General features: G+C 56.8%; 12 protein-coding genes across 12 annotated transcripts; 5 read left to right on the forward strand and 7 right to left on the reverse strand.

The window, feature by feature from the left end:
- Positions 1-332: 332 nt before the first annotated feature.
- B0H18DRAFT_966513 (NADP-dependent oxidoreductase domain-containing protein) lies at positions 333-1,877 on the reverse strand. Its single transcript, XM_048043347.1, has 9 exons — positions 1,775-1,877; positions 1,646-1,719; positions 1,554-1,590; positions 1,334-1,497; positions 1,068-1,279; positions 961-1,014; positions 814-896; positions 600-754; positions 333-542 (listed from the first exon to the last, which is right to left on the reverse strand). Exons 1-9 carry the CDS (start codon positions 1,827-1,829, stop codon positions 420-422), a joined length of 957 nt encoding a protein of 318 aa, XP_047901125.1. The 5' UTR covers positions 1,830-1,877; the 3' UTR covers positions 333-419.
- A 1,058-nt stretch (positions 1,878-2,935) lies between these two features.
- On the reverse strand, positions 2,936-4,415 carry B0H18DRAFT_966519 (uncharacterized protein). The gene is made up of 5 exons (XM_048043348.1): positions 3,678-4,415; positions 3,291-3,610; positions 3,191-3,235; positions 3,044-3,136; positions 2,936-2,978 (listed from the first exon to the last, which is right to left on the reverse strand). Exons 1-2 carry the CDS (start codon positions 4,332-4,334, stop codon positions 3,389-3,391), a joined length of 879 nt encoding a protein of 292 aa, XP_047901126.1. The 5' UTR covers positions 4,335-4,415; the 3' UTR covers positions 2,936-2,978; positions 3,044-3,136; positions 3,191-3,235; positions 3,291-3,388.
- On the forward strand, positions 4,397-6,234 carry B0H18DRAFT_10339 (uncharacterized protein). Its single transcript, XM_048030212.1, has 7 exons — positions 4,397-4,626; positions 4,677-4,788; positions 4,840-4,854; positions 4,907-5,022; positions 5,077-5,188; positions 5,240-5,646; positions 5,706-6,234. Exons 1-7 carry the CDS (start codon positions 4,520-4,522, stop codon positions 5,965-5,967), a joined length of 1,131 nt encoding a protein of 376 aa, XP_047901127.1. The 5' UTR covers positions 4,397-4,519; the 3' UTR covers positions 5,968-6,234.
- B0H18DRAFT_1081028 (acyl-CoA N-acyltransferase) lies at positions 6,163-6,919 on the reverse strand (the record flags this gene model as incomplete). The annotated part of the gene is made up of 6 exons (XM_048031321.1): positions 6,163-6,221; positions 6,271-6,399; positions 6,458-6,567; positions 6,634-6,721; positions 6,779-6,848; positions 6,899-6,919. The coding sequence occupies 6 exons, from the start codon at positions 6,917-6,919 to the stop codon at positions 6,163-6,165; spliced, it is 477 nt and encodes a 158-aa protein (XP_047901128.1).
- Positions 6,920-7,075: 156 nt separating this feature from the next.
- On the reverse strand, positions 7,076-10,331 carry B0H18DRAFT_1205573 (uncharacterized protein). The gene is made up of 4 exons (XM_048036137.1): positions 9,911-10,331; positions 8,929-9,860; positions 8,592-8,878; positions 7,076-8,542 (listed from the first exon to the last, which is right to left on the reverse strand). The coding sequence occupies exons 1-4, from the start codon at positions 10,198-10,200 to the stop codon at positions 7,463-7,465; spliced, it is 2,589 nt and encodes an 862-aa protein (XP_047901129.1). The 5' UTR covers positions 10,201-10,331; the 3' UTR covers positions 7,076-7,462.
- A 2-nt stretch (positions 10,332-10,333) lies between these two features.
- B0H18DRAFT_966539 (uncharacterized protein) lies at positions 10,334-11,258 on the forward strand. The gene is made up of 3 exons (XM_048043349.1): positions 10,334-10,818; positions 10,890-11,130; positions 11,199-11,258. The coding sequence occupies exons 1-2, from the start codon at positions 10,396-10,398 to the stop codon at positions 11,103-11,105; spliced, it is 639 nt and encodes a 212-aa protein (XP_047901130.1). The 5' UTR covers positions 10,334-10,395; the 3' UTR covers positions 11,106-11,130; positions 11,199-11,258.
- B0H18DRAFT_966541 (like-Sm ribonucleoprotein) lies at positions 11,259-11,798 on the reverse strand. Its single transcript, XM_048043350.1, has 4 exons — positions 11,668-11,798; positions 11,509-11,610; positions 11,403-11,456; positions 11,259-11,350 (listed from the first exon to the last, which is right to left on the reverse strand). Exons 1-4 carry the CDS (start codon positions 11,779-11,781, stop codon positions 11,327-11,329), a joined length of 294 nt encoding a protein of 97 aa, XP_047901131.1. The 5' UTR covers positions 11,782-11,798; the 3' UTR covers positions 11,259-11,326.
- On the forward strand, positions 11,780-14,394 carry B0H18DRAFT_1081031 (DHBP synthase RibB-like alpha/beta domain-containing protein; the record flags this gene model as incomplete). The annotated part of the gene is made up of 6 exons (XM_048031322.1): positions 11,780-11,785; positions 12,008-12,059; positions 12,106-12,165; positions 12,222-12,398; positions 12,453-12,585; positions 13,191-14,394. The coding sequence occupies 6 exons, from the start codon at positions 11,780-11,782 to the stop codon at positions 14,392-14,394; spliced, it is 1,632 nt and encodes a 543-aa protein (XP_047901132.1).
- Positions 14,395-15,199: 805 nt separating this feature from the next.
- On the forward strand, positions 15,200-16,336 carry B0H18DRAFT_1112487 (uncharacterized protein; the record flags this gene model as incomplete). The annotated part of the gene is made up of 2 exons (XM_048032819.1): positions 15,200-15,212; positions 15,273-16,336. 2 exons carry the CDS (start codon positions 15,200-15,202, stop codon positions 16,334-16,336), a joined length of 1,077 nt encoding a protein of 358 aa, XP_047901133.1.
- Positions 16,337-16,824: 488 nt separating this feature from the next.
- On the forward strand, positions 16,825-18,913 carry B0H18DRAFT_1112488 (P-loop containing nucleoside triphosphate hydrolase protein; the record flags this gene model as incomplete). The annotated part of the gene is made up of 7 exons (XM_048032820.1): positions 16,825-17,342; positions 17,402-17,521; positions 17,573-17,783; positions 17,835-18,025; positions 18,080-18,647; positions 18,701-18,757; positions 18,821-18,913. 7 exons carry the CDS (start codon positions 16,825-16,827, stop codon positions 18,911-18,913), a joined length of 1,758 nt encoding a protein of 585 aa, XP_047901134.1.
- A 907-nt stretch (positions 18,914-19,820) lies between these two features.
- On the reverse strand, positions 19,821-21,104 carry B0H18DRAFT_1112489 (uncharacterized protein; the record flags this gene model as incomplete). The annotated part of the gene is made up of 4 exons (XM_048032821.1): positions 19,821-19,832; positions 19,922-20,043; positions 20,104-20,878; positions 20,964-21,104. The coding sequence occupies 4 exons, from the start codon at positions 21,102-21,104 to the stop codon at positions 19,821-19,823; spliced, it is 1,050 nt and encodes a 349-aa protein (XP_047901135.1).
- Positions 21,105-22,095: 991 nt separating this feature from the next.
- B0H18DRAFT_1112490 (Mob1/phocein) lies at positions 22,096-23,503 on the reverse strand (the record flags this gene model as incomplete). The annotated part of the gene is made up of 8 exons (XM_048032822.1): positions 22,096-22,176; positions 22,248-22,294; positions 22,480-22,599; positions 22,651-22,783; positions 23,041-23,093; positions 23,170-23,242; positions 23,339-23,426; positions 23,484-23,503. 8 exons carry the CDS (start codon positions 23,501-23,503, stop codon positions 22,096-22,098), a joined length of 615 nt encoding a protein of 204 aa, XP_047901136.1.
- Between the last annotated feature and the right edge of the window lie 264 nt (positions 23,504-23,767).

Genomic DNA, 23,767 nt, shown 5'->3' on the forward strand with positions numbered 1-23,767 from the left:
ATTCTAGTAGTTCTGCCGCGCGGGACGGAGCGATAGCGAATGACTGGACAGAGTCGATCGCACTCAGGTCCAGGGGTCAGCATAGCCGCCTCATCTCGGCAATCTATAGGCAACCTTCGTCGATCGTCGATCTCATGTTGAATCGGCGGCATCGACGGGACTTGAAGATCGTGGCGTTGCGATGTGTAGCGGCGTGGACACCCCCGCCAGTCCACCCCCATGCAATGAGGGTGAGGACGGAATGTCCGGATCTGAGTGTCTATTCCCACACGTCTCGTGTGACCTAAGTGAACATCAACGATCGCTATTCCCGTAACGTTCACAAGATCCTATGTAAAGCAGGTGGTACAAACGCACCGGGATGGCCGGTGTTCAGAGTGGACTAGGATGCGTCTGAACATCGAGTGCGTCACAAGGGCCTACCACCCGAGCTGTTCGTGTGTCCAGCCGTTCACCTTTCCAGTAGGACCAGCTTTGTTGTACCGCTCATTGCGATCCAGCGTACTAATCCGTTGCACGTCCTTCGGGTCGAGAGCAGGCAACTTATAAACGGTGGCGAAGTAAGCTAACGAATTGTGAGTGGAAAGGTGACCGCTCACGGTGAGGTTGTCCTTCTGCCTCTGTGGGTCGGCGCTCTTGGGCACGACAATGACTCCGCGAGCTAGGTGCCATGCGAGTACGACCTGGGCTGCTGAAGTCCTATACTTCTCTGCCAGCTCGACAATGACGGGATTTGTGAGAACAGCGCTATATCCTGTCGGACAGCACAGAATGAGAGGCGCAGTCAATGACAGTCATCAGACCCTGGCATACCTGTTGCAGTGTACGCGACAAGCCTGATGCCCTTTGCGTCACAATACACCTTGAGGTCCTCCTGAACGAGGTACGGATGCATCCTGCAGTAAGGGGCATGATTTAGCTTTATAACTAGTTGCATCGCTGAGGAGGCTCGATACGTACTCGACTTGGTTTATCGCAGGCACCACTGCAGCCGTCTCCAAAAGCTTGTTCAGCCTGCAGAACGATATCAATCCTATATATACATGTCTATGACGGCTGAGACCTACGTTTTGATAGAGAAATTGCTCACTCCAATATTTCTCGCCTTCCCTTTCCGGTAGACTGCCTCCATTCCTTTCCAGGTCTCGTTGAATGCTGGTGAGCCCTTGGCAGAGACGGGCTCCTTGCCTTCCTGGAAGAGCTTCGCTGCTGTGCGGAGCATTTCCAGAGCGCCTACGCCATCTTGCCAGTCGACGACCTGGGGCCAATGCAACAAATACTGGGGAGCAAAAAGTAAGCTGAAAGTTTTATCCTCTGTATGCATACTACCAACGGAGTCGACATAATCAATTCCTATCGTCCGAAGACTTTCATCTAGAGACTTTTCAACCGATTTGAGAGCGGGGTCGTGGTGCCACGGTAACTTCGTGTTGATCCATAGCTCTTCTCGCGGAATGCCGGATTGTCGGATAGCTTCCCCCAGATACTTTTCAGTCCCTGGCGATCTATAGTTAATCAACTTACCTCTCCATTGATCTACGTGTGACACATACCGTACAGCCATGCAGTGTCAAAGTGCCTATAGCCAGCCTGCCGAAAACCTTTCGTGGTCATGCATCAGAGGCGGGCAAGCAGTTTTACTGACCTTCAAGGCGGTAAGGAACCACGTCACAGCCCCTTGCGCTTCCTCTTCTGAGAAGCCGGCCCAACAACCCATACCTGTTGTGTATCGCTCAGCATTTTTGCAAGGTAAGGAGGCGCCTCCGAAGCTCACCAATGGCTGGCATCTCGGCGCCGGTGTTCAACCTAAACTTCGGGACCGAGGCCATGATCACGACGGTGCTTGCGCTATGGGAGGCCCGAAGGGACGCTTGGGACCTGTCTGACCACGACGAGGATCATGATTAGTATATAAGTAAGCCCGCCGCTATAGCTAGACGCTCTGCTGTATCTCTGTCTATAACCCCCGGACCTCCGAGTACGCCTGATGGGCATCTATCACTCAGCGGGACACGCTAGGTCAGACAGAATACAAGAACAGCTACTAGCGTACGCCACAGCGGCACACGTCCTCGCCCTGAACGTACGTGTGGAGATGTGAGGAAGATGCCGGCATCCCAGGGACAGCCGCCGAGAGCTATCGCCGCGATGCATGTGGCGAAGAACAAGGAAAGCGAAAACGTGGCCAGAAGGAAGAGGCACTTTGGCACGCCATTTCGGATCCGGGGCACTCTGTTCGGTGAGAGTCGTCCCACGGCGCCTCGCCAGCTTTGTTCGCACAACAATACACTCGCGATGCTGACCACCCATGCATTTGTTTGTGAAAATTTTGATGCCGCATGACTTGCATGAAACACGGCGGCGACTGTAGAGGTCGTAAGTGCTTAGCACATCGGTTCATACCTCGCGCACCGTTGTTCAGATGTCAATGTACGAACCCACTCACGCAAGGTGTGCGAGCACGTCTTGGCGTTTGCTTGGCGCGGTCGCCGATTACTCTCACCAAACTTTGCAGAGGGGCAAATCTGTTTCTGTGTTGACTTGCACGCAAAAGTACAAGAAAGGCCTTTCCGTATCGCAAGCTGGCACTTGTAACTTACTCACTTCTGCGCATGTTTCTGTCAAATGGATTATGAATATGATAACTTTTAAGTACTAAGACGCACCTTCAGCCACAAGCGCGTTGTCGTTGCCCCGTGACCGTATCCAGTCAACGTCGAGCCACGCCGAGACTTGTCGGGGACAGCGGAGTTGCAGCAAACAGAATCAGGGAACCATACCAGTGTGTAGACATAAGCTTTGTGAGCATGTTCTTGACCTTGCGAAAACACGGCAGATGCGACAAGACGCATTTGCGTGTTGCTCGGAACACCTCGATACAAGTATGCCCGGGTATGGAACGCAAATCGTCTGCCCGCGGAAACCTCTGAAGCGGCCTTTCACTGTTTTGTGTGACTTGATCGATGATCCCCGTGTGCCTTGTCAAGAACAACAAGTGGGTGTGAGAGCGAGAGCGAGCAAACGTTCCTGTACCGATGCTCACCCGAAGCTATGATTGATAACATCGACTAACCCAAGCGGAATGGGAGCAGAACGTGGTCGCAAAGTTAGGTCGCTTAAGCACGCTGGAGTGAGGCTGCAAAGCGCGAACATTAGTGACCACCTCAGTACTGGTCATATGCCCTAAGACCTCCTTCTACTCCTTTGCGTCGGGAGATCGAAGTGGCTGTTATCACTGTTGTAGGACGTGTCAGTAGGCCGTTTCCTGTGAATTGGGATGGTGTTGTCACCTATTGTCTTGACAAAGGCGTGCCATTCCCATCATTAGCAGTGTGGCATCGAACACGCACAATGATACATGGCCGCACAACCAAGAGCGTCCTAAGTATCAGATTTCTTCCACGACATGACTAACACCGTTTGCAGTTGGGGGCTGACCGCCCTTCCTCGGGATGTTTGGCAGCGTCGCGGCAAGGCGAGCAATTTCTGCAGCCATGTCCGGGGGTGTCTCAGCGCTTTCCTCTTCTTCGTCAAACCATGCTTCTTGCGCTGCACGGTCATTGTCTCCGTCCCAAGATTCGTCCCAATCAACTGTATCGTAGTCAATGGACTGTATATGTTTCAAACGATTGCCATGATCAGTCGAGTCACCCACAGAGAATCACTAAATAACGTACCTCGAGTAAGCCATAGATCAAGCGCTCCCTGACACGGCGAAGGAACCACGCCTTCGTGTCTTCTCCGGTGTCCTCTTCTTCTGGTGGCGGCGGCACTTCCTCCTCCTCTTCTTCTTCCTCTTCACTCTCTTCCTCCTCCGGCACTCTATCCAACTCCTCCGCTGCCGCACGTCGCTGCGCCCTAACATACTCAGCAGACCGTTCTTCCTCATAGCCACCGAGCAGCATGCCTAGCTTGCCGACATGTGGCTTTAGACTGCTGCCCATGAAGAACTTCTCCGCCCATTCGCGCTCTTCCTCGCCCTGTTCCCGACCTGGCGGCTCCCTTCCCGGCCATAGTGTCGGCCACGCAGCCTTCGCGGAAGCAAGAGATAGTTCTGGGGGACTGGATTCCACGTATCTGAGCCTTCTATTGCGAATAGCAGGGATGACGGAGCGCTGCTTGGGTGTGATTGTTGCGGAGAAGTGAACAAGTAGATGTGGAGGCAGCTCGCGGAAGTGCTTAGTCAGAAACTCGACGGGCTGTGCATCGGGTGAGGGAGAGTAGTCGTCGGGAAGACCGAGATACGACAGCGCCAACGATGCTTTGGATGTGCTTGCACTAGCAGACGGAGCAGGCGAAGGGACAGGCGAAGGAGCAGGCGAGCGGGAGGACATGGTGGCGAGAGTGAGAACACGATCGGGCAGGGATCTCGGTGGACTCTCGCGATCATCCACCCCGCGAGCGATCTCCCGGCCACTCCCACTTGGCCGAGGCCGCCGGCCTTACTCTTGTTACACACTCAGGCTGTTGAACTTCTTTGACTGCTTGTATACTACTGTGCTCTGTCGAATAGCCAACCATGTCGGACACACAGGAGGTCGCCCACCAAAGTGAACCTACACCCGCTATTCCACCGGCAGCCCCGCCGCTGCCTCCCGATCTACTTCTTGTCATATTCATCCACGGGTACGCGACCAGCATTGCTACAGTATCCAGCCAAGCTCACCTGGAGTTAGGTTCAAGGGAACGGACAGCACATTTGTCCAGTTTCCCCAGAGACTGCAGCATATCCTCTCCGAGACTATCCAGAATACAGTCGTGGAATGCGTCGTCTTCCCAGCGTACGAGGTGAGCCGTGTCCAGTAAACATCCAATCACTCTAGCCTCATTGCCTTCTAGACCAAGGGAGACTTGGTGAGAAGCACCGCCTGCTGGCCAGGTTACATGCTGAGACCATGACCGGTAGACCGAGGCCGTGGTCCGGTTCGCCGACTGGTTGACCAACCTAACCGTGCAAAGGGAGGTAGCCAATGGTACAGGTGGTGGCGCAGGCAAAGCAAGGATAGTACTCTGTGGGCACAGGTATGTATCGATAGGATACTGTATTCCCCTTGCTCCAACCTCTGCAATGTCTAGCATGGGCGGCCTGCTCACCGCAGATGCTCTCCTCGAATTCGTCCGTACACGACCAGACAGTGCAGCACCTATCTGGCCGAACATCGTCGCATGCCTAGCATTTGACACACCCGTGCGTCTTCCCCATCTCCCTTCCCTTCAAAGTTCTGATCACACCACCCAGTATCTCGGCCTGCACCCCTACGTCTTCAAGAACAGCGCAACCCAAGCTGCCTCCTACGTCCAGAGCGCCCGCTCCGCATACTCTGCCTTCCAATCCTTCACCTCGAAGTCCCCAGTCACGACCACCGCCTCTGCGCCCAAGGCGGCCATCACCGCGCCCCCGGTGGCCGCCCAGACTGCCAGCGCCTGGCAGAAGTGGGCACCCGCGGCGTATGCGGTGGGCGGGGCGCTCGTTGCTGGGGCAGCAGCGGGCACTGCGTACTGGAAGCGCGAGGACCTTGGGTTAGGGTACAAGTGGGCGGCGGACCATATGAAGTACGTGGGCACGCTGTGGGACGAGCGTGCGCTGCACAGGAGGTTGGAGAGGCTTTTGGCGGTCGAGAGGGACATGGGGGTCATCTTCCGAACGTGTGTATCTCGCTATCTCAGGCTGCGTACTGGCATGCTCAGTATTGCCGTAACGTTAGATTCTACACCTCCCTTCCTGCAGAACCTTCGTCTAACCCGGAGCCACGTACATTCATCGTACTCCCCAAGCAGGGTACGATCGTCGCAGAGCATTTCCTGGAGGCACGGAATGCGCTAGCGCAGGACGAAGTGCAGGCGCACACCGGTATGTTCGGCAGTAAGACAAACGACGGATACTACGAGCTTGGGCTGGCGACCGCTCAGTTCATCAGGGAAGCTGTGGCTATCAACAAGGAGAGTTCCGTCGCTGCAGGCACCTGACGCGTCTGGGATAGGGCGCAACGGGGATGCTGAAGCTCATCCAGAGGTGTCGACAGTGCCGACGGGCCAGCCGGAGGAGGATCTGTTGTTGTAGACTAGTCTACCGCATCCCTCCTGGTTCCCGGGTAACACGATTCTCGCCGCGTAAGTTATCGTATGTATCAGTATGTATTGTACACCTTGTTGTACAACAGGTCATCGGACAAGATCCTTGAGTGACAACTTCATAGCATATGCGTCCTCGCCGTCCGCATCTACAATCGGCGGTCAGGACTCGTCAGAGAATAGTCAGAGGTCACTCACAATACTTCTTCTCGATGTCTTTTACTGTGAACCCAAGCGTGTCCCTGTAGAGCGACAGCGCCGCACGGTTCGACTTGCGGACGTGCAACGAGACGTAGGAGGCGCGGAAAACCGTCGCCATGGACTCTTCTGCAAAAGCCACCAATGTTCAGTTCCGCATAGATAGCGTGACGAGGGGAGGACGTACGAGACTGGACCATCAACCTCTTCGCCAGACCCAGCCGTCTGTACGACCTCAGTACTGATATCGACGTGACGTGCCCGTGCGGCTCCTGGTCTTCTGCTAGGTCCTCTTCCCTATGTGCCAGTACGCAAATGAGTCAGCGATTTGAACCACGCGCAGGAAGACATGGCGAGAAGCACATCTTGGCAAGGATGTAACCCACTATCCGGCCCTTCTCGTCCTCCGCAACGTACGACAGCTGGGGCCAGGTCAAGATATGGTACAGGTCTACATTTCGTGCCACGTTAGGTGGTTCCGATGCGGGCCTAGGCTAGCGAGACGTACAGTACTTCATCGTATAGTTTTCGGGCAGGTTCTGCAGGTTGCATCCCTGCATCCCCGGTAGGTCTTCTACCTGGCGTGAATCAGCGCATGTAGGCCTGACTGTGTGTACGAGCGTCTCACCCGCGCTAGCCGGATGTTCATCGTTGTGGAGGGGGTGGACGGAGAGACACAGAAGGCAGTGAGGCGGAAGACAGCAGCTAATCAAATATATAACCGCAGCCACTGGCACTGAGAACAGCTTGCTATTGGCGGGGGCGCTCATTCGGCGCCTGCCTTGCAGACGATCGAGTGCGAGGAATGAGGGAATGAACACGCTCAGACGATTCCACGAGTCTACTTATATACATATTGTGATGGGTACGGGTATACATACGCAGCGACCACAAGTCCGGACAAATGACGCTGCACCCGTTGAGTACGAGAAACACTTGGGAACACGGGGAGTTACAACATAGAAATGAGAAAACCATGCGATTGGATGAGTAGTAGACGACCTGTGATCAATTGGAAAAGGCCATATGCACCGATACAGATGATAGCAAACCTAATGTCCATGCGAGTCCGCCTCTCGGCTGGTAGCGGGTCCCGCAGCGCCCTCATGCCCGCCGCTCGAACCTCGTCCCCCAAAGAAGAACGAGCTCGCGTACTGCTCCGCTACGCTGATCGTGTTTCTGAGGCTCCGCTTCACGCTCCTCCCCGCGAGTCTCCTTCCCTATTCTCGAAAAACCCGGATTGCGGGCCCAGCGCGGAGTGGATCGACTCCTGCAGCTCGCGCGTCGTCGGCGAAGACGAGAGCGACCGCGTTCCGCTCTCGTGCTGCATGTCCCCCGTCCACGACGACGATGCCTCGCCTCGTCCGGGAGTGTGGTGGTACGAGTTGGATGCATCGACGAGGATCGAACGCGAGTCAGGATAGTCCATCGGTACGTCGCGGTCCACGACGGGTAATCTAGACCCATTTGACATGGTCGACCCAGATTGGATGTTCGCGAAAGCTTGTGCGACAGGTTGCATGCCATACATCGCCGCCGCATTCATGGAAGTCATGCCGGCACGACTTTGAGGGTACGTGTACGTATTGCTGGGCCCTGGGTCCGCCCCCCGTCCGTGACCGATCTCTGCGAACACTAGGTCTGGCGTCATCACGCCGTATCTCGCTCCCCCCGACGTCGGCCTATCTGCATACGTGCGGAAGAAGGCGGTGTCAGTCGACTCATTGGTTCCTCCACTTCGATTCGACGCGACATCGCTTGGTGCGGGAGAGGTCGACGCCTCGATGATCGGCTGCTGACCGAAGCCCCCTCTTGTTCTCCGAGACGGCCCTGCCGCTGGTTGGTCAATCGTTGGATGTGGCTGAACTATGACGGTGGAGCGTGGTACTGGGTAGCTTCCTCGGTCGCGAAGCATCTGCAACTCTCTTGAGACGGCTGCCGGATGTGGTGCAGACGCGCTGGTTGTAGGCGGCACATAATTACGAAAAACGACGGTTGCATCTGGGCTGTACCCGCGTCGCGTGACGACGATGTTTGGGTTGTTGTAGAATTCTGCATCGTCTTCATCGTCCTCATCTCCGTCGGCATCCCCGGGTTCTGTGTCATAGTGTCCATAGTCCGCATCATAGCGACGATCGTATCGCACGTCTTCATCTACACTGCTGCTATCATCCATGATATGCGTGAAGAGTTCCATCAGGAATGCGCGCAGCTCTTGTACGCCCCTTCCTGAGTAGACGCAGAACGCTGCCCGTTGGCTTGTATTGAATTCCTAGAACCAATTCAGTCAAGACCTTGCATGATTCCGACTGAAAACATACCTGTGGTGGCGCACGGCAAAACTGCTGCAACTCAGACCGGCGAAACGATGGGATGCCCGTGAGGCTCAAGTGTGTCAGCTTAGGGAGCTTTTGCAGCAGGAAGTGAATGGCGGGCACAGTGATTTGGTCGCAATACGACAAATGTATGCGCTCAAGGGTGGCATGCCGTTCCCCAAGCGCGTAGATGGCCTGGTCAGTCAGATTGGTGACACGGACAAGACCAATTCGGCGGAGCTTCTGTAGGCTGCAAAGCTCGTATACGGACATGTCGGTGAGCTCTGTGCAGTCTTGGAAGACATCAATGAGGCGCTGGAGAGGAAACGCGACTGCAACTCACTTGCAAGGTCGATGTATCGCAACCTCGTACAAGATCTCGCCAGGCTCCTGATCGAGCGGTCCGTGATAGCAGAAGCATGGCCCAAGTGAAGGTAATGAAGGTGCCTCTCGAGTTTGCATAGGCTCTCGACGGCGGCATCCGTCAACTGCGAGCACTTGGCGAGGACGAGATTCCGTACTTTCGGAGCGACCGACACGATGCCTTCGATCGCATCATCCGTGATTTGCGAACATGCGGTGAGGTCAAGCATACGGAGATGCTCGAATGTGTGCGAAACTCGGAGAGGTGGTAGTGAATCGGCTACCGCCGCACTGGACGCAGGGAAGGGGTTCAATCCAGTGGCAAACTGCACCTCAACCCGTGCTGGCGCAGGAAACGCGAGGTCGGTGAGCTCCACGCAATGTGACAGTTTCATCTCGCGCATCATCGTGAGGTGGGCCCATATCTTCCGAACGGATACGTCTGTGATGAGCTTGCAGTTCTGGAGGTCGATCTCGAGCAGCAGCGGGCAGGAGGTCGCAAGTGCTGAGACCGACTCGTCCGTGATGAGCTCCACGCCGTTCAGCTTGACGCGTCGTAGGAGAGGGCAGTTCGCAGCGAGGGCTACAACCGAGGCATCCGTGAGCTTCTTGCAGCCACCGAGATTGATACCCTGTAGTTTCGATGTAGCTGCTGCGAGGGCGATAATAGACGGGTCGGTAACGTCGCTGACACTCGTCAGGTCGAGTGCCACCAGATTGTGACAGGATGGTAGAACGCGTGTAAGGCCATCGTCGGTGATGGAGGTGCAGTTGATTAGGGTCAACCGCTCAAGCCTCACGCAGTTCGCGAGGCGAGACAATAATGAGTCCGTCATTTCGTTGCCCAGGTAGATGAAGTTGAGGCGACGATGAAGCGGGCGTACTCGAACGTCTGGTCTTGTCGAGAGAGGACTCTCATCATCTTCACCAATGTACTGAGCCTTGTGAAGTTGGGTCGATACCAGAGGAGCTCGACCGAGCATTCGCACCAGGCGCGGGAGACGAGAAGAGCATGATAGAGGTCCTTGGATGAATGAAGGTGTTTCAAAATGTGGATGAGAATCTCGGGAGGCAAACGAGCTGCAAGCGACAAGGAAGGAGTGGCCGAAACTGGTGGGAGAGGGAATGGATGGAGTCGAGATGACCACTGAGCAGGGGTGATGATCAAGGCATCCGTCGACTTGTTGAATTTTTCCTCCTCGTCATCGGAGGCAGAGGTCGTCGACTGCGCTGGTGAGTGGCTTCTGTACATGGTGGTGCGTGGGACGTGCTCGACGTGCGCGACGGCGCGACAATGAAGGGGAGCAGCACGTGTGTTGGCAACAAGGCGTACGGACGGTCTGCTTAGTCAGCAACTGCGATAGTGATCTTGGGGAAGGCGGGCAGCAGCGTCCTGCGCAAGTGTGCTCAAAAAGTCTACGACCAGTCCAAACAAACCCATCCCTGAATGGCTCCCTCGCCCGTCAGATTCTTGACGCCAGAGTCCCTGGACCAGGAGAGCTGGAAACTGCCCAGCCCTGCACTGCCCAACCACTCAATTCCCCACGAAGACACTATATACAGCAACGACCCCTCCTTCTCGCAGGCCAATGCGGATTCGGTGGCGTCATTCGAGCAGCGTGTCGCGTCCGCGCAAATGCCGCCGCCAGGCCCGGACTACTTCTACGCGCAACGATCACTGTGGTGGGAGCCCTCCGTGACCCCACTGCAGTCACACGAGGCGTCTACATCCCGTCGCAAATTGGAGGATCTACTCAACCAGGACGATGCGGCGGAGAGCGACGATACATGGAGAGCAGGGTTAGGAAAGGTGTACCGCGCTTTGACCAGCGGAGCGCGGTTGAGGAAACGTCTGCCCCTGGGCATGGTGGTTCGTGTCCTTGCATCGCCTTTGCACCGACAGACACAGACTTGCACATGCCTATTGATGTTGGCCCACAGGTTAAGATCCTCATGTCAGGATGGATCCGCGACGGTACATGGCCTCGAGGGGGTATTGCCCCAGATCCGGATGACGAACTGCCGCCGCCACCTGAAGACACCGGATACATGGCGCCATCGTACACGACTACCCCGAACGTCATGTCGAGAGCAGTCTCTCCATGGTCCCCACAAGATAGTATCATGGGTACTCCTCGTGATTTCTGGGCTAGGTGACCAGAGATCTGTCCGCTACATTCCAGTCAGTACGATAGGATCGCCCTGACATCCAACCGTCATATGCTCATGAGTATGGCGACGCACCTCTAGACACACGCAGAACATGTTCGAGATACCCATACCTACATACCGGAAGCTCATGATTGTAATGTTATGAAGTACAACAGTATTGCTTGTAACGATAGCAGCAGCCGAAAAGTATATTGGCATAGCTTTTGTCAAGTCCGCGATGGCGGAGATACCTGCGCACTGTGTCAATGTGAAGCTCTATGCTTCATAACATTCGACTCGCACCAAGATGACACCGTCTCCTCGGACGAATAGCATGTCCATCTTCCGTTTTGCAACCTGGCAGTCACTTGGTGTCGAATTCAATAGTAGCAGTACCGGAGGTACATACATTCACGGTAGTTTGGCCTTCTGGCGCGCCCTCAACCTGTTCCACAATCATGATAGTCTCTTCCACATCGCTCAGGATCAAATTCATGTGTCCATCGTAAGCCTGCAATTGAACATGTAAATGGGAGGTGACCTCGCTGAACAGAAAGAAGGGGCATACATGGAGAACCCCCGTGAGCTCACGGTCTCCTCGAAGCTTCACAAAGACACGCTCACTGAGCGACAGCCTGATGAGATCGAACGGCTCTTGGATGCCAGAGGAAGCGGACTCCATGCCGGTGTCTGCAACTCTGCGCGCAAGTCGCGCGCTGCCGCTGGAACAAGACACGGTATCATGTGATGCGTATTGAGACTCCGATGCGAGCGAAGTTCCTCGGGCGTCCCACTTGCTCTGCACCATCCAGCTTGACCTCAACGCTCACTTCTCGAAGGTAGGCAATGCCGGTATGTCTTCACTCTTTAGTTTCGCTTGAAACTGGTGTACTGACTCTGTGTAACAGAAACACTACTGCGACTATTGTGATGTCTTCTTGACACACGACTCGGCATCTGGTGAGTCGACCCGCCCACTCCATCTACCCTTGCTAACGTCTCCCAGTTCGCAAAGCCCACAACAGTGGTCGTAACCATCTCGCGAACGTTAGGGACTACTATGCTTGTAAGTGACAGGTTTGAATTGTGCATGACTTAACTACTCACATCTTGTATGACCAGCACTCGGCCATGACAAGGCGCAGAGCATCATTGATCAGATTACTTCAGCGTACGAGTCCAGTGGTGGCCCCCCTCCCGGTGGCTTTGGCTTTGGACCTCAGCATCTAGCACCCCCCGCCGGCTACGGAGGGCCTCCAATGGGATTCGGAGGTCCTGGATTTGGCGGTCCCCCGGGTGGTACGTTCATGCCTTTCGGCGTGCTTTGAACACTATGCTTACACACGTTTGTAGCCCGCCCGCCATTCCCACCGCCTGGTATGATGGGTCCTCCAGGTGCGCCTCCTTTTCCGCCGAATGGTTCGATGCCTCCTCCCGGTATGGGTCCTCCAGGTATGCTACCTCCAGGTATGGGTGCTTCTGGTGCGTTTCTTCCCCATGGTACATACTCATAGTAAACGTCTGTAGGCATGCCACCGTTCCCGCCGAATGGCGCTCCGGGTGGTGCCCCGCCGTTCCCCCCTAACGGGCCGCCTGGTCAATTCAACTCGCCAAATGGTCTTAACGGCGTGCCTCCTCCACAAGGTTTACAAAACGGCGGTCCTCCATCCGCTGCTGGCGGCATTCATCCAGACAGGTTGAGGATGATGGGTCAGTGAGATGGTTGAGTCTCCTCGAGGTTCGCATGTACCTGCCATGATTCTCTTGTATGCTTCGTTGTCAGGTCACCTTTGTATCGATTGAACATCACGTTCATTATGTACTTACTGAACTATACTCTACTGTTCGCGTCGACTGAGGAGTTTCAGCGCGTCGGCAATGACAGTGCCAGGCACTGGGTGAGAAATTCCGTTGATTATGTAAGTATTCTGCGCGAGCCTGCGCTGCCGCCGATCTGTGATCGAGTCATCTACGATGTCAATCTTACTGGCCGCTTCCGGCCCTCGCCCGACTGCACATGCATGACTGGAAGAGCCTGCTGAGACGACTCAGCTCTAAGAGACACTGGCCAATATTCCTTCTATCGACCAGCAAGATGGCGTACTCTACCGAGGTTCTGCGGTGCGACCCGTCTTCCATCTCCTTCGACGCTACAGGAACGCCGGTGATATCATCCCAGGCGACCGCGGAAGCGCTTCAGCGTGCGGCCAGACTAGTCAAAGACAAGCAGACAGTAGCCTTCCCGACGGAGACTGTGTACGGGCTTGGCGCAGATGCACTCGACGCCGAGGCATCTTCAAGAATCTATGCAGCCAAGGGGCGACCGCCAGACAACCCGTTGATCGCCCATGTCTCGTCACGCGAGATGCTGCAGAGACTCCTTCCGGTGTCCTACACCATTCCTCCCATTTACGAGGTTCTCATTCGACACCTCTGGCCTGGGCCTCTCACACTCCTCTTTCCGACCAATCCCGACGTAGTCCCTTCCCTCATCACGGCCAACCAGCCCACTGTCGCGATCCGAATGCCGTCTCATCCGGTAGCACGAGCCCTCATTGCTCTCGCGGACACAGCCGTCGCGGCGCCGAGCGCGAACTCGTCTGGGCGACCTAGCCCTACCCGCGCAGAGCACGTACTCAAGGACATGAACGGCAAGATTGCTCTCATCCTTGATGGAGGCTCCTGCGACGTCGGCTTGGAGAGCACCGTGGTGGATGGTCTCCACGAGGACGGAGATCTCAGGGTTTTGCGACCAGGAGGCGTGACCGTGGAGGGCATCGAGAACGCGCTTCGTGCGGAGATGCAGGACGGCGCGACCATCCCGAGGGTGCTCGTACACCGACGCGACTTCCGTGATGAGGCTATGGAGCAGGCACCGACGACGCCTGGTATGAAATACCGACATTACTCGCCAACAGTGCCAGTCGTCTTGCTGAAGACTTCTGCACCACCGTCCTCGACACAGACTCAAAGTGTCGAGGCTTTCCTGGATTCTATACTCAAAGAACGGACATCCAGCGAGCGGCCCCGGATAGGTCTAATGGTACCATCCGACTCGTCGTTGCTTGCGCGCATGACCGCTTTTGACGGCGTTGAGTGGGTCCCTCACCTACTTGGTCGGCTATCGGAGCCGGGGGTCTCGGCCCAACGACTGTTCGATGGGTTGCTGACCCTGGACAACGCCGGGGTCGACCTCATTGTTGTGGAGGGGATCAAGGAACAGAGGGAGGGGCTGGCCTTCATGAATCGGGTCAATAAGGCGGCGGGTCAGACGGTGTGGATAGACGACTCGTAGACACCGACCTTAGATGAGCATAATAGGTACGGTCGATAGCTCTCATTTCATGCGCGTCGCTCACGCGCTTCTTCGCAGATACGACAGTATATATGATCTAGATGACCTTACTATACATGTACACATGACTCGTTTCCTCGAACTGGCGTCCAGCCTTCTCGTCCTTGTCTGATGACCGAATGCACAGTGTGCGCACGCATGGTTGGCTCAACAGGACACGCCCATGATCATAACTTCTCTACGACTTTGTCACATTCTCCGACTCGCCGAGTCCACACGCACGACCAACGGCATTTGCAGTGTGGTACATATTCCCGGATTCGGCACGATTTCGTTCGCACCATGACGGCCGCTCGGGCCGCGCTTCGAGGTTGACATGGACACCTGGGGCCACGAGTCAGGCTCAGACCGTGGACAAGCTGAATGGCTTGGCCAGGCACCGGATATTAGCAGTGCCAAGTTCCCCGTTCGTGGGGCAGTGCCAATCACTGTTCTCCTGCCCCAATCGGGCGAACAAACATCCTCGAGGACGTGGATGCGTACCTAGCCTCGGCTATGTCCGTGCCACCTACACGCACCCACCAATGAGACGCCGTCCTAGAATGCGATCTACGATCGGTGGCCATCGACGCTTTGACCTTGTCCTAAAACGACAGGTTGAGCGGTGGCCCCGAGGTATAAAGAGCCTGGCGAGGTTCCTGTCAAAGCACTGCACCCGCGCTCTTGCTTCATATTCACTTCCCGAGTCGATTGTCCGTTCATCCGCTCATCATCCTCGTCGTCGTCAACAAAGGCCCCCACCACCATGAATACAAACGGTAAGACAATTCCTCTTTATTGTTCAACGTCTCTTGTCTAACCGTCGTCCATTGTACAAGGCGCAACACTCTCCTATCCAACTCCGGCAGTCTCACCGACTCCATCAGCGTACAGCTCTCAAGCTGTCTCCCCACCTTCTATATCGACTTCATCAACGCTCCTCTCTGTCACCGTCGCGCCGTCCTCACCGCCCACCGACGACCAACCTACAGAGCCCGTCGCATCGTCCAGCACTTCCAACGGTCCGCCGCCCGCCTGCGAACCACCGGCGACGCTATCACTTCTAGAAGAAACAGGTCTAAGCACAGAGCTGTGGGAGGCACTAATAAGTGAGGCCGAAGCACACGCCCAGAAGTTCGTACGCGACACCACTACGGCCCTTCCAAGCCCGCCATCCACCCCCTCGCCGCCAGTAGAGGCCAACGACCAGCAAGAACGCGTCCCGCGGGCAAGAAACTGCTTTGTGATTTTCCGTCAGTGCGTTAGCAAGGCTACACACCTTCCTAACGCGCTGAAGAAGAACCAAAAGCATCTCAGCAAGGTCCTGGGGTCCTACTGGCGTGCACTGCCTGAGGCGCGGAAGCAGATATTCAGGCATGCTCAGGCGGTCGACATGGAGGCGCACCGGAGGAAGTATCCCGGTTACAAATACAAGCCGGCTCCCAAGGCAGCGAAGAAGCCTGTGCAGAAACGTTACGCACAGAGCGTCGCCGCCGCGGGTTCGTCGTTCGCGTCGGAGAGGAAGGGCAAGGCGAAGGCCACCAGCAAACGTGGGGTTCGTGGGGTGGCTGCGGACCACATACAGCACTCTGAGGCAGAGTTGCTTCCTGTGCCACCGCCACAGGTACCCGTTCGCGAGGCCTCCGTGGCGGTGCCTCCCACCCTGCCTTCGGTGAGGTGGCCGACGGCGAGCTACGCCCTCCCTCCTGATGTCCCCCAAGGCTGGTCGTACAGCCCCTCCACGTTTTCGCCGTGGCAGAATACAGCCCCCCGTTCCGCGCCACCGATGGCGTACCAACCCTACTGGCAGTACGCGCCAATGCCCGTACCCGCGGCGCCCGTACTAGAACCAGCCCCATCAGAGCAGATGTGGTGGGAGGACCCCGACATGTGGGTGTTATGATCTGGAGCGACTGCATACCGTCAGCAATCTACAGGTACGATGTCTTAGTAGGCTAGCAACACATCGTACGTGTAGATTGCCTATAGATACCCATAGATACCCATGTCATTATACCCAAACCTCGAAATGTTTGTACGTCTTCAAGTCAACTGTTAGAAACAACGTCCCTACGTTATCTCCAACTAACGTACTTGAAGACTCAGAGAGTCCATTTGGGCACACCTCCTTCCTTGTGGCTTTGCGTAAGTGGACCGAAAGGGCGACGACGTGGGATGCGGGGATGAGACAGCCATCGATCGTGGTGGTAATGGACAAGGATGGGCGCTTAGAGATGCCTGCGAACAAAGAGATTTGACCCGCGGAGTCCGGAGCGATCGAACGCTACGGAGATCGCCGGTACGCCTTCCATTTTTCCCAGTTCCTCCACGGCGTTGGCCGTGTGCACTCACCCTGCCTTGTGCCCTTCGAGCGCACTGCCGTCTGAGACCATGCGCGGCACGAAACGACATGCGCTAACGACCGACGAGCTCATGCGCATGCAAGAGCTGCCCGCGAGAAAGAAATTCAAGCAGCAGATCGTGGATCCTGACCACTCCGACGGTGAAGAGTCTATTCAAGGACATGTCGCGGCTTCACGTTCGGAGTCAGGCCCGAGCTCGGAGCTGGAAGGAAGTGATGGAGAGGAAGATGCGGAAGGGCAGCGTCTGGATGATGATGAAGAGAACGAAGAGGATAGCAAAGATACCGAGAGCTCGGAGGAAGAACAATACGCACCACCCACAAACTGGGACGATGCAGACAGTCGCTTCGGCCTATCCAGAATGACCGTAGTTTCACGTTCATCGAAACCTACACAGCCGGAAGCTCCAAAGCCAGCACGGACACGCCCTACAAGTTTCGAGTCGCTGGGCATATCTTCAGCACTCCTTAATGCTCTCACGAAGATGTCCATCAAGTCTCCTACGGAGATCCAGGCAGCATGCATACCACCGCTACTAGCAGGCGAGTTCCAGATCACTGAAATACTCATGAGTCTTATACTGAGATATCTAACCCCCAAGGTAGAGACTGCATAGGCAATGCGAAGACTGGTTCCGGTAAAACAATCGCGTTTGCCTTGCCTATACTGCAAAGACTAGCTGTCGATCCGTACGGCATTTTTGCTCTTGTCCTCACCCCTACGAGGTATGTCCCCCTAGTCGTATACTCAGCTGTCTCCACTGACGGCCCCCGTAGAGAACTGGCATTCCAGATCTCGGAACAATTCGCTGTCCTCGGCTCCGCACTCAATCTCCGTACCGCCGTAGTCGTTGGCGGCATGGACATGATGGCACAAGCAATTGAGCTCGGTCACAGACCACACGTGGTCGTAGCGACACCGGGTCGGATTGTCGACTTGTTGAAGAGCTGTAGCGGGGAGTGGGACCTGTCGAGGATCAAATTCCTCGTATGTCGGTCACGTCTCATTTAATGAGTGATTTTATTCACCCGCATGCAGGTTCTCGACGAAGCTGACCGACTGCTCACTCCGACATTTGCACCGGAGCTGTCCTATCTCTTCGAGACGTTGCCAAAGGAGCGACAGACATGTCTCTTCACAGCTACCCTGACGCCGGCTGTCGAGACACTAGCGAACACCCCGCCACGTCCGGGCAAGCAAAAGCCATATGTCCACCGAATGACTGAATCGTGAGTCTCAAGCTGAATTCGTGCGCTCTAGGTCGCTCACCGCTTCGTGCTCAGTGTGGAGACTGTCGAGACACTCCAACAACACTACATCCTCGTCCCCTCCCAAGTGCGCGAATCCTACCTCTTCTACCTCCTCTGCAATCCCCCAGAGTCGACCGTCCACCTCCGGCGCGCCCCACCGGAACCCGTCAAGCCCTCCAAGAAAGGCAAAGCCACCGCCCAAGCCAGGTCACGGGCCAAGAAGCCCAAGCCCACCTCAGCCGACGCAGAGGAGATCGAGCAGCCCCCACCCACGATCATCTTCTGCCGGCGGCCGCGCACCGCCGCGTACCTCACCGCGCTCCTGCAGACGCTGCGGATCCGCGCGACCGCGCTGCACTCGCGGCTGACGCAGCGGGAGCGGCTCAGCTCGCTCGCGCTCTTCCGCGCGAGCGTCGTGCCCGTGCTCGTCTCGACGGACGTCGGCGCGCGCGGGCTCGACGTCGAGGACGTCGCGCTCGTCGTGAACTGGGACATGCCCGACGAGCCGGAGGAGTACACGCACCGCGTCGGCCGCACGGCGCGCAAGGGCAAGGGCGGCGTCGCGGTGAGCTTCGTGACGGAGCGCGACGAGGAGCGCGTGGTAGGGTGGAGGAGCGGATCCGGACGGCGCTGACGGAGATGGCGCTGCCGGAGGGGGAGGTCCTCGAGAAGCTGAACGCGGTCTCGACGGCGAAGCGGCTCGCGAACATGGTGAGGGTGTCACGCTCGTCTTGGGCAGAGTGGTCGGTTGGCTGACACGCGCGGTCTGTTCAGGAGCTGCACGACTCCGACTTTGGGAAGCGAGAGGAGATCTATAAAATCAAGAGCGCAAAGCGACGGGCGGATGTGGAGGCTTCACGTTCATGACCTCAGTCCCCCAGTACACCGGCGCACTACTATGGCAGGTGTCATTCTCGCCACATCGTTGGAGCATCATGTCCCTGGCACGTCTCGATCAATATATTGTGTATTATCCGTTCACGGGATCATGTATCTCCGCAAGTAGTTTCCTTTTCCCCGTGGATGGAGTAAATAACTATTCGAAGTACATCTATGTACACTAGCGCAGGGCGAACGTGTTTGAGCCCGGCGTGCATGGTACGTATTCATGTCCGTAGTAGTATACAATTACACATTACAAATGGCAGGCGCACCCCGAGAGACGCATTCCCGGACAGACGAACTAGCCGAGAGCGCGTCGCAGGCAGGACGCTACCGAGAATGGATTGTTTGTGGAAGGTCCGAGATCAAGAGAGCTAAAGTACAGGTTTGTTTTTCGTGGGGACAACAGGTACTGAAAAATACAACTGAGCGAAGTGCGAATGATGTATGCGCACACAGCCTGGGCTTTGAATGCATACGAGAGCTTGCGAAGAATCGGGACGATGCGATGGCTGGTGGTACAATTTGGTGATCATGTCTTGAATTGCAGCGCGGGAAGGGAGAAGACGTAGATCAGAGAAGACCAGACGGACACGAGACAGGGTGCGTGTAAAGGCCTGTCGTCGGGCTGCAAGTCTTCCTCGACGGGACGTGAAGCGGTTGACGTGTTTATTTTGCGGTATGCGGGCAGGTCGTGATTCGTATGTTGGCTTAGAAAAATATAAGTTATGCTCTATGGCGGAGGCGCCCGCAGCTCCGATCCCCACGGAAGCGGACATGCCCGCCAGACGTCCGGTACTGGCCTGGAGATGGAAGAGGGACCAAAAAGGCAGGTTCGATGACAGCGCGGGGCAATGACAGACCGCATCGTCGCTGCTCACACATGACGTCATCATATCGTCCTCTGCGCACATACACGAGTCAGTACGCGCATCATACATACGCCGCCAGACACCCTATAAAGAGGCGCAGCGGCGGGAGACACGGACGCACCTTCACGACCGACCACTGCACAATCAGTGCCTGATACGCTCCGTCAGGCTCTTCTGCACACCTCGCACGACAGGTGCTCCCCAGCGGGCACAGCGCGCCTTCCATCGAGCTCGTCGACAGGTCTGCAGCAGAAATGTGAGTTGTCGCTCGGATGACGCGCATATAGCCTCTTATGAACGCACCTGGTCGAGCATCCCATGCTAGATACGCCGAGGCCAGCGCCCATGCGCGCGTCAGCTTCTTCTGCTCTGTGAAGTCGCAGTCGGCCGTCGGCGCATGCGGGTGTGGTGGCGGCAGCAGGAGCCGCTTGAGCGCATCAATGCGCCCCAGGTGCAAGAAGAAGAGCTGCTTCAGATACAGCGGGCCCATGCGAGCAGCGTGCGCATCAGACAGGTTCCACAGCTGGAAACCAAGCAAGTGTGCAGACGCAGGCACGGCCAGATCGTACAGGTCGTGATGCGCCGCCAGCGCGTAAACATCGATCGGCGCGATCGGCGCGTGCGCGAGGATGAGCGCGTACAGCGGTGTCGAAGACGCACAGTGACGCGTCACGGGCACACCGTACAGCGCAAGCGTGTCAACCGCGTCGATAAGCGTGTCGAGCGAGGGCGAGTAATGCGCGCATGAAAGGCTGTAGATGCTGTGGAGGACGATGTTCAGGATGGTGGCGGGCTCGGGAAGAGGGATGACCGGCCCGAGGTCCTCTGAGAGACCGATGGCTTTGAGTGCAGGATGAAGGCCCTTCGGAGACTTCGCAGGCAGCAGCCCGCGGAAGCCATTCTCAGAGGCGCTTAGGATGTGGTGTGAATGTACGTAGAAGAAGACGGCGTCTGAGGAGAGGAGGATGAGGTCAGGCGGAAGAGGGTTAAGGTTGGCGGTGGGGAAGAACGTAGTCGAAACGGAGACAACGGCGTTTATCTCCGGATTGACCTCGCCAGGCGACCCTGTGTTCGAGGCCTGGAAAACGCACGATCAATCGAGGAGAGGGGGAGAAAGGTTTGTTAGCCGGCTGGAGAGAGAGGCGTTGACTGCGCATGCTTACCGGTGGGGTAGGCACCTGAGAAGGGGGGTGAGAGGCGTTCAAGAGGGACGTCTTCTCCGAGATAGGCTTCTCAGGAACAGCGGAAGCATCCATAGGGTCGGACACAAACTGGAAGACTTGATCCCATTCTTGAGTATCCATAAAGTGAGTGGGGAGGGGGTTTTGACAAGGAGTACACTGGCGAAGGGTTTTGGCTTCGAGGACGCGTCGCTGGCGCTAATATGGGCCGTGGAGGCGGGCTATAGCTGGGGCAGCACCAGGCCTTGGGTCGGATGCCGACGAGGCCGTACCAGATACGTGGCTGGATCGGAGTGTACGCCGTTGGATGAGGCTGTAGTCCGCGTGATGACGTGGTAGGGAGAGCCTAGGCAATAGAAGAGTGGTGGGGTGGCGTAGAACGGAGAACTTGCGTGTAGGTTCGACTGTGCTGGGTGAGTGGCGGGTGGGGATGAGGGCAAGGAAGGGGACTTACGGGGGGATAAGGGTGGACTTGTCGCGAGGGGGTGTATGCGCGCGCAATTGGGGCCGAGGGTGTGTATAAGTATCAGGCCAACTACCTTCACCAGCCCGACCCGCCGGTCCACCCGACAGGTTGGCCACGGCTGGTGCCGCACTTGCCCATCTCGCCCGCTGTCCCGTGCTTCACACCCACTCTCCGTCCTGGGCACCGATGCACACGTCTGCCCGCGACGCGTCGCAACGTCGCTCGCCCCCTGGCCCGTGCCCGCCTCATCTGCGTCCCCTAGAACGATCTTTCAGTACGGGCCGCGCCGAAGGCAGCACACTCGCCGAGCAGATGCCGGCGCATCGGTGATGGGAGACGGAGAGCATGACGTCGCCCAAACGTCGCCCCAGTCAACAGCTCTCGGGCCTTTTAGTGTCAGCCACAGCCCAGGCCCTCGCAAACTCTCAGCCACCGCTAACTTGCCGCTAAGTAACGGTCTCCGTCCCACCACCGTGTGCGCGCTCCCGGGATACATCGTTTACCAATACTGAGCAAAAATACACCGAGGGGTATCAGCACTTCCGTCTCGAATCTACATACATAGGCATCGCCACACTCGCGTTGAAGGAGAATCTGGGCCTCCGCTTCACCTCCGAATAAACGACTACATCGCGGACCGCCGCCCGACTATCGTGTCTTCTCTTCAGCGAGGATCGCGTCATTCAGCTCGTCTAGCGGAGCAAGCTCCTTCTTGTCCACCAGGTCAAACTGCGCGGAGTCGGCCAGGAGCATCCAGCCGTATTAGTGCACCAACTTCCCGGTCGATCACACGCACGTACCTCGTGTACGAACAGGAAGAAATGGCGGTAGCTGGTGTTCAGATGCGCTGCGGTGCATGTACGTCAGTGTCCGCACGCGGTCAATAGAGTTGGATGGATTGCGCCTTGGACACATGCGAGACAGATAGGCACAACAACGGCGTAACACCGCGCGCTATGCCAGGAAAGGCAGATGCTCGCCACGGAAAGGCAAATCCACGGGCACTACTGTATGATAGACTAATTGGCTCACCTTCAATGCCGAGCGCGCATATGTGGTCAAAGTGGTTGCTGTACAGGTGCGCATACACCCTGAACAGCCGTCGGAACATCGTCCGGATCGTATCGCGGAAGTTCTTCGGGAACGGCACCCCTACGCCGTGCATGAGCGCGTCTCGTTCCAGTGTAGATCAGGGATGCCCACCGATCCTGTTCGGGAAAACATCATCGTTGTCCAGGAGACCCTGCGCCCAGTTCATGAGCGCATCAACGTATTCGGGCGCAGGCAGCTTGGTTGGCCGCTTGTATCGCACCCGTCCTCCCAGAGGTACTCGTATCTGCGGCCGGCAGATCAGACAGTGCGTCAGCGGGATTCCGCCAAGCGCCGTGCAGGGGAAGGGGAGCATGGGTAGAATGCGCACTGACCTGGGGCCAGCGGACATGATCGGACACTACACACATTGTGCATTATGCCACGGGCCGCGGTAGTTGGGAGCCGAGCCAATGCCGATCAAATGAGGGAGGGGCGGGTGCACTATCATTAGGGGTGGGCGCGGCAATGAACACGACATATTGCGCACCTCCTGTGGCGTACAAAACTCCGTGACGGTCCGTAGAGCATGTTCAGGTGGTTGAAGAAGTCGACCGCTGCACCACCATTGTGATCACCACCAAGTAGATATCAGCCGCGGCCCACAGCCACAGCCACAGCGCCGACACGCACCATGCACCGCGAGCCACTCGTTCAAGTCTTCGCCCTCCGGGAGCGTTACCGCGAGGCGGAGGTTGCCTGAGCCCTGGGGCACAAAGGACACCCGGCATCAGCGTCAGCGGCATGCGAGAGGGAGTGGCTTGGGCCGCATAGGAGGAGGGGGCGGGTGGACAGGACATACGAGCGTCGCCTCAGCATACTTGCGCAGCTGGTACTGCTTGGTGCCCTCCGGGACGTCCTTGCGCGGCTTGAACGTGCGCGTCTTGCCGCTGCCCGGTGGGACGCGTTCGCTCAGTGCTCATCGATCGCGCGGTGGAGGGACTTACAGGCCAAAGAAGGAGGACATCGTGAGGATCCCGGGGCGTGGTCTGGTCGAGAAAGATGCGGATGCGGGAGTTGGTGGGGAGCGATATGGCACTCGCAGTAGCGAGGACGGTGAGAGTAGACGCCTGTGAGGGCGCGTACCTCCCAACCAGTCACGTGGATGCGCAGATCGCTATCTCAGTACTAACACCGACTACTTTGAGCGCTTGTGCCCGACTCGGACACAGTCAGGTACAGTGTATGCGTGTTCTCTCCAAGTCGCCGAGGCAATCGTACTACATCTGAT

This window comes from Fomitopsis serialis (assembly GCF_022376445.1).
Source record: "Fomitopsis serialis strain Sig1Antser10 chromosome Unknown B0H18scaffold_1, whole genome shotgun sequence".
Classification (NCBI taxonomy): Eukaryota; Fungi; Basidiomycota; class Agaricomycetes; order Polyporales; family Fomitopsidaceae; genus Fomitopsis; species Fomitopsis serialis.

What these genes read in the sequence shown, in the direction of transcription:
- B0H18DRAFT_10339 (XM_048030212.1), top strand. Translation starts at nt 4,520, where the DNA reads ATGTCGGACACACAGGAGGTCGCCCACCAAAGTGAACCTACACCCGCT. An exon ending in ATAGTACTCTGTGGGCACAG is followed by an intron (nt 5,023 to 5,076) that starts GTATGTATCGAT and finishes TGCAATGTCTAG; the next exon opens with CATGGGCGGCCTGCTCACCG. An exon ending in GCCTAGCATTTGACACACCC is followed by an intron (nt 5,189 to 5,239) that starts GTGCGTCTTCCC and finishes CACACCACCCAG; the next exon opens with TATCTCGGCCTGCACCCCTA.
- B0H18DRAFT_966541 (XM_048043350.1), bottom strand. Translation starts at nt 11,781, where the DNA reads ATGGAGTCCGCTTCCTCTGGCATCCAAGAGCCGTTCGATCTCATCAGG. An exon ending in AAGGCCAAACTACCGTGAAT is followed by an intron (nt 11,457 to 11,508) that starts GTATGTACCTCC and finishes AGTGACTGCCAG; the next exon opens with GTTGCAAAACGGAAGATGGA. An exon ending in GAGGAGACGGTGTCATCTTG is followed by an intron (nt 11,351 to 11,402) that starts GTGCGAGTCGAA and finishes CACAGTGCGCAG; the next exon opens with GTATCTCCGCCATCGCGGAC.
- B0H18DRAFT_966513 (XM_048043347.1), bottom strand. Translation starts at nt 1,829, where the DNA reads ATGGCCTCGGTCCCGAAGTTTAGGTTGAACACCGGCGCCGAGATGCCA. An exon ending in CGCCGAGATGCCAGCCATTG is followed by an intron (nt 1,720 to 1,774) that starts GTGAGCTTCGGA and finishes GATACACAACAG; the next exon opens with GTATGGGTTGTTGGGCCGGC. An exon ending in CCTGCGATAAACCAAGTCGA is followed by an intron (nt 897 to 960) that starts GTACGTATCGAG and finishes CCCTTACTGCAG; the next exon opens with GATGCATCCGTACCTCGTTC.
- B0H18DRAFT_966539 (XM_048043349.1), top strand. Translation starts at nt 10,396, where the DNA reads ATGGCTCCCTCGCCCGTCAGATTCTTGACGCCAGAGTCCCTGGACCAG. An exon ending in GTCTGCCCCTGGGCATGGTG is followed by an intron (nt 10,819 to 10,889) that starts GTTCGTGTCCTT and finishes GTTGGCCCACAG; the next exon opens with GTTAAGATCCTCATGTCAGG.
- B0H18DRAFT_966519 (XM_048043348.1), bottom strand. Translation starts at nt 4,334, where the DNA reads ATGTCCTCCCGCTCGCCTGCTCCTTCGCCTGTCCCTTCGCCTGCTCCG. An exon ending in TGATCTATGGCTTACTCGAG is followed by an intron (nt 3,611 to 3,677) that starts GTACGTTATTTA and finishes AAACATATACAG; the next exon opens with TCCATTGACTACGATACAGT.
- B0H18DRAFT_1205573 (XM_048036137.1), bottom strand. Translation starts at nt 10,200, where the DNA reads ATGTACAGAAGCCACTCACCAGCGCAGTCGACGACCTCTGCCTCCGAT. An exon ending in GCGATACATCGACCTTGCAA is followed by an intron (nt 8,879 to 8,928) that starts GTGAGTTGCAGT and finishes ATGTCTTCCAAG; the next exon opens with ACTGCACAGAGCTCACCGAC. An exon ending in TTTGCCGTGCGCCACCACAG is followed by an intron (nt 8,543 to 8,591) that starts GTATGTTTTCAG and finishes AATTGGTTCTAG; the next exon opens with GAATTCAATACAAGCCAACG.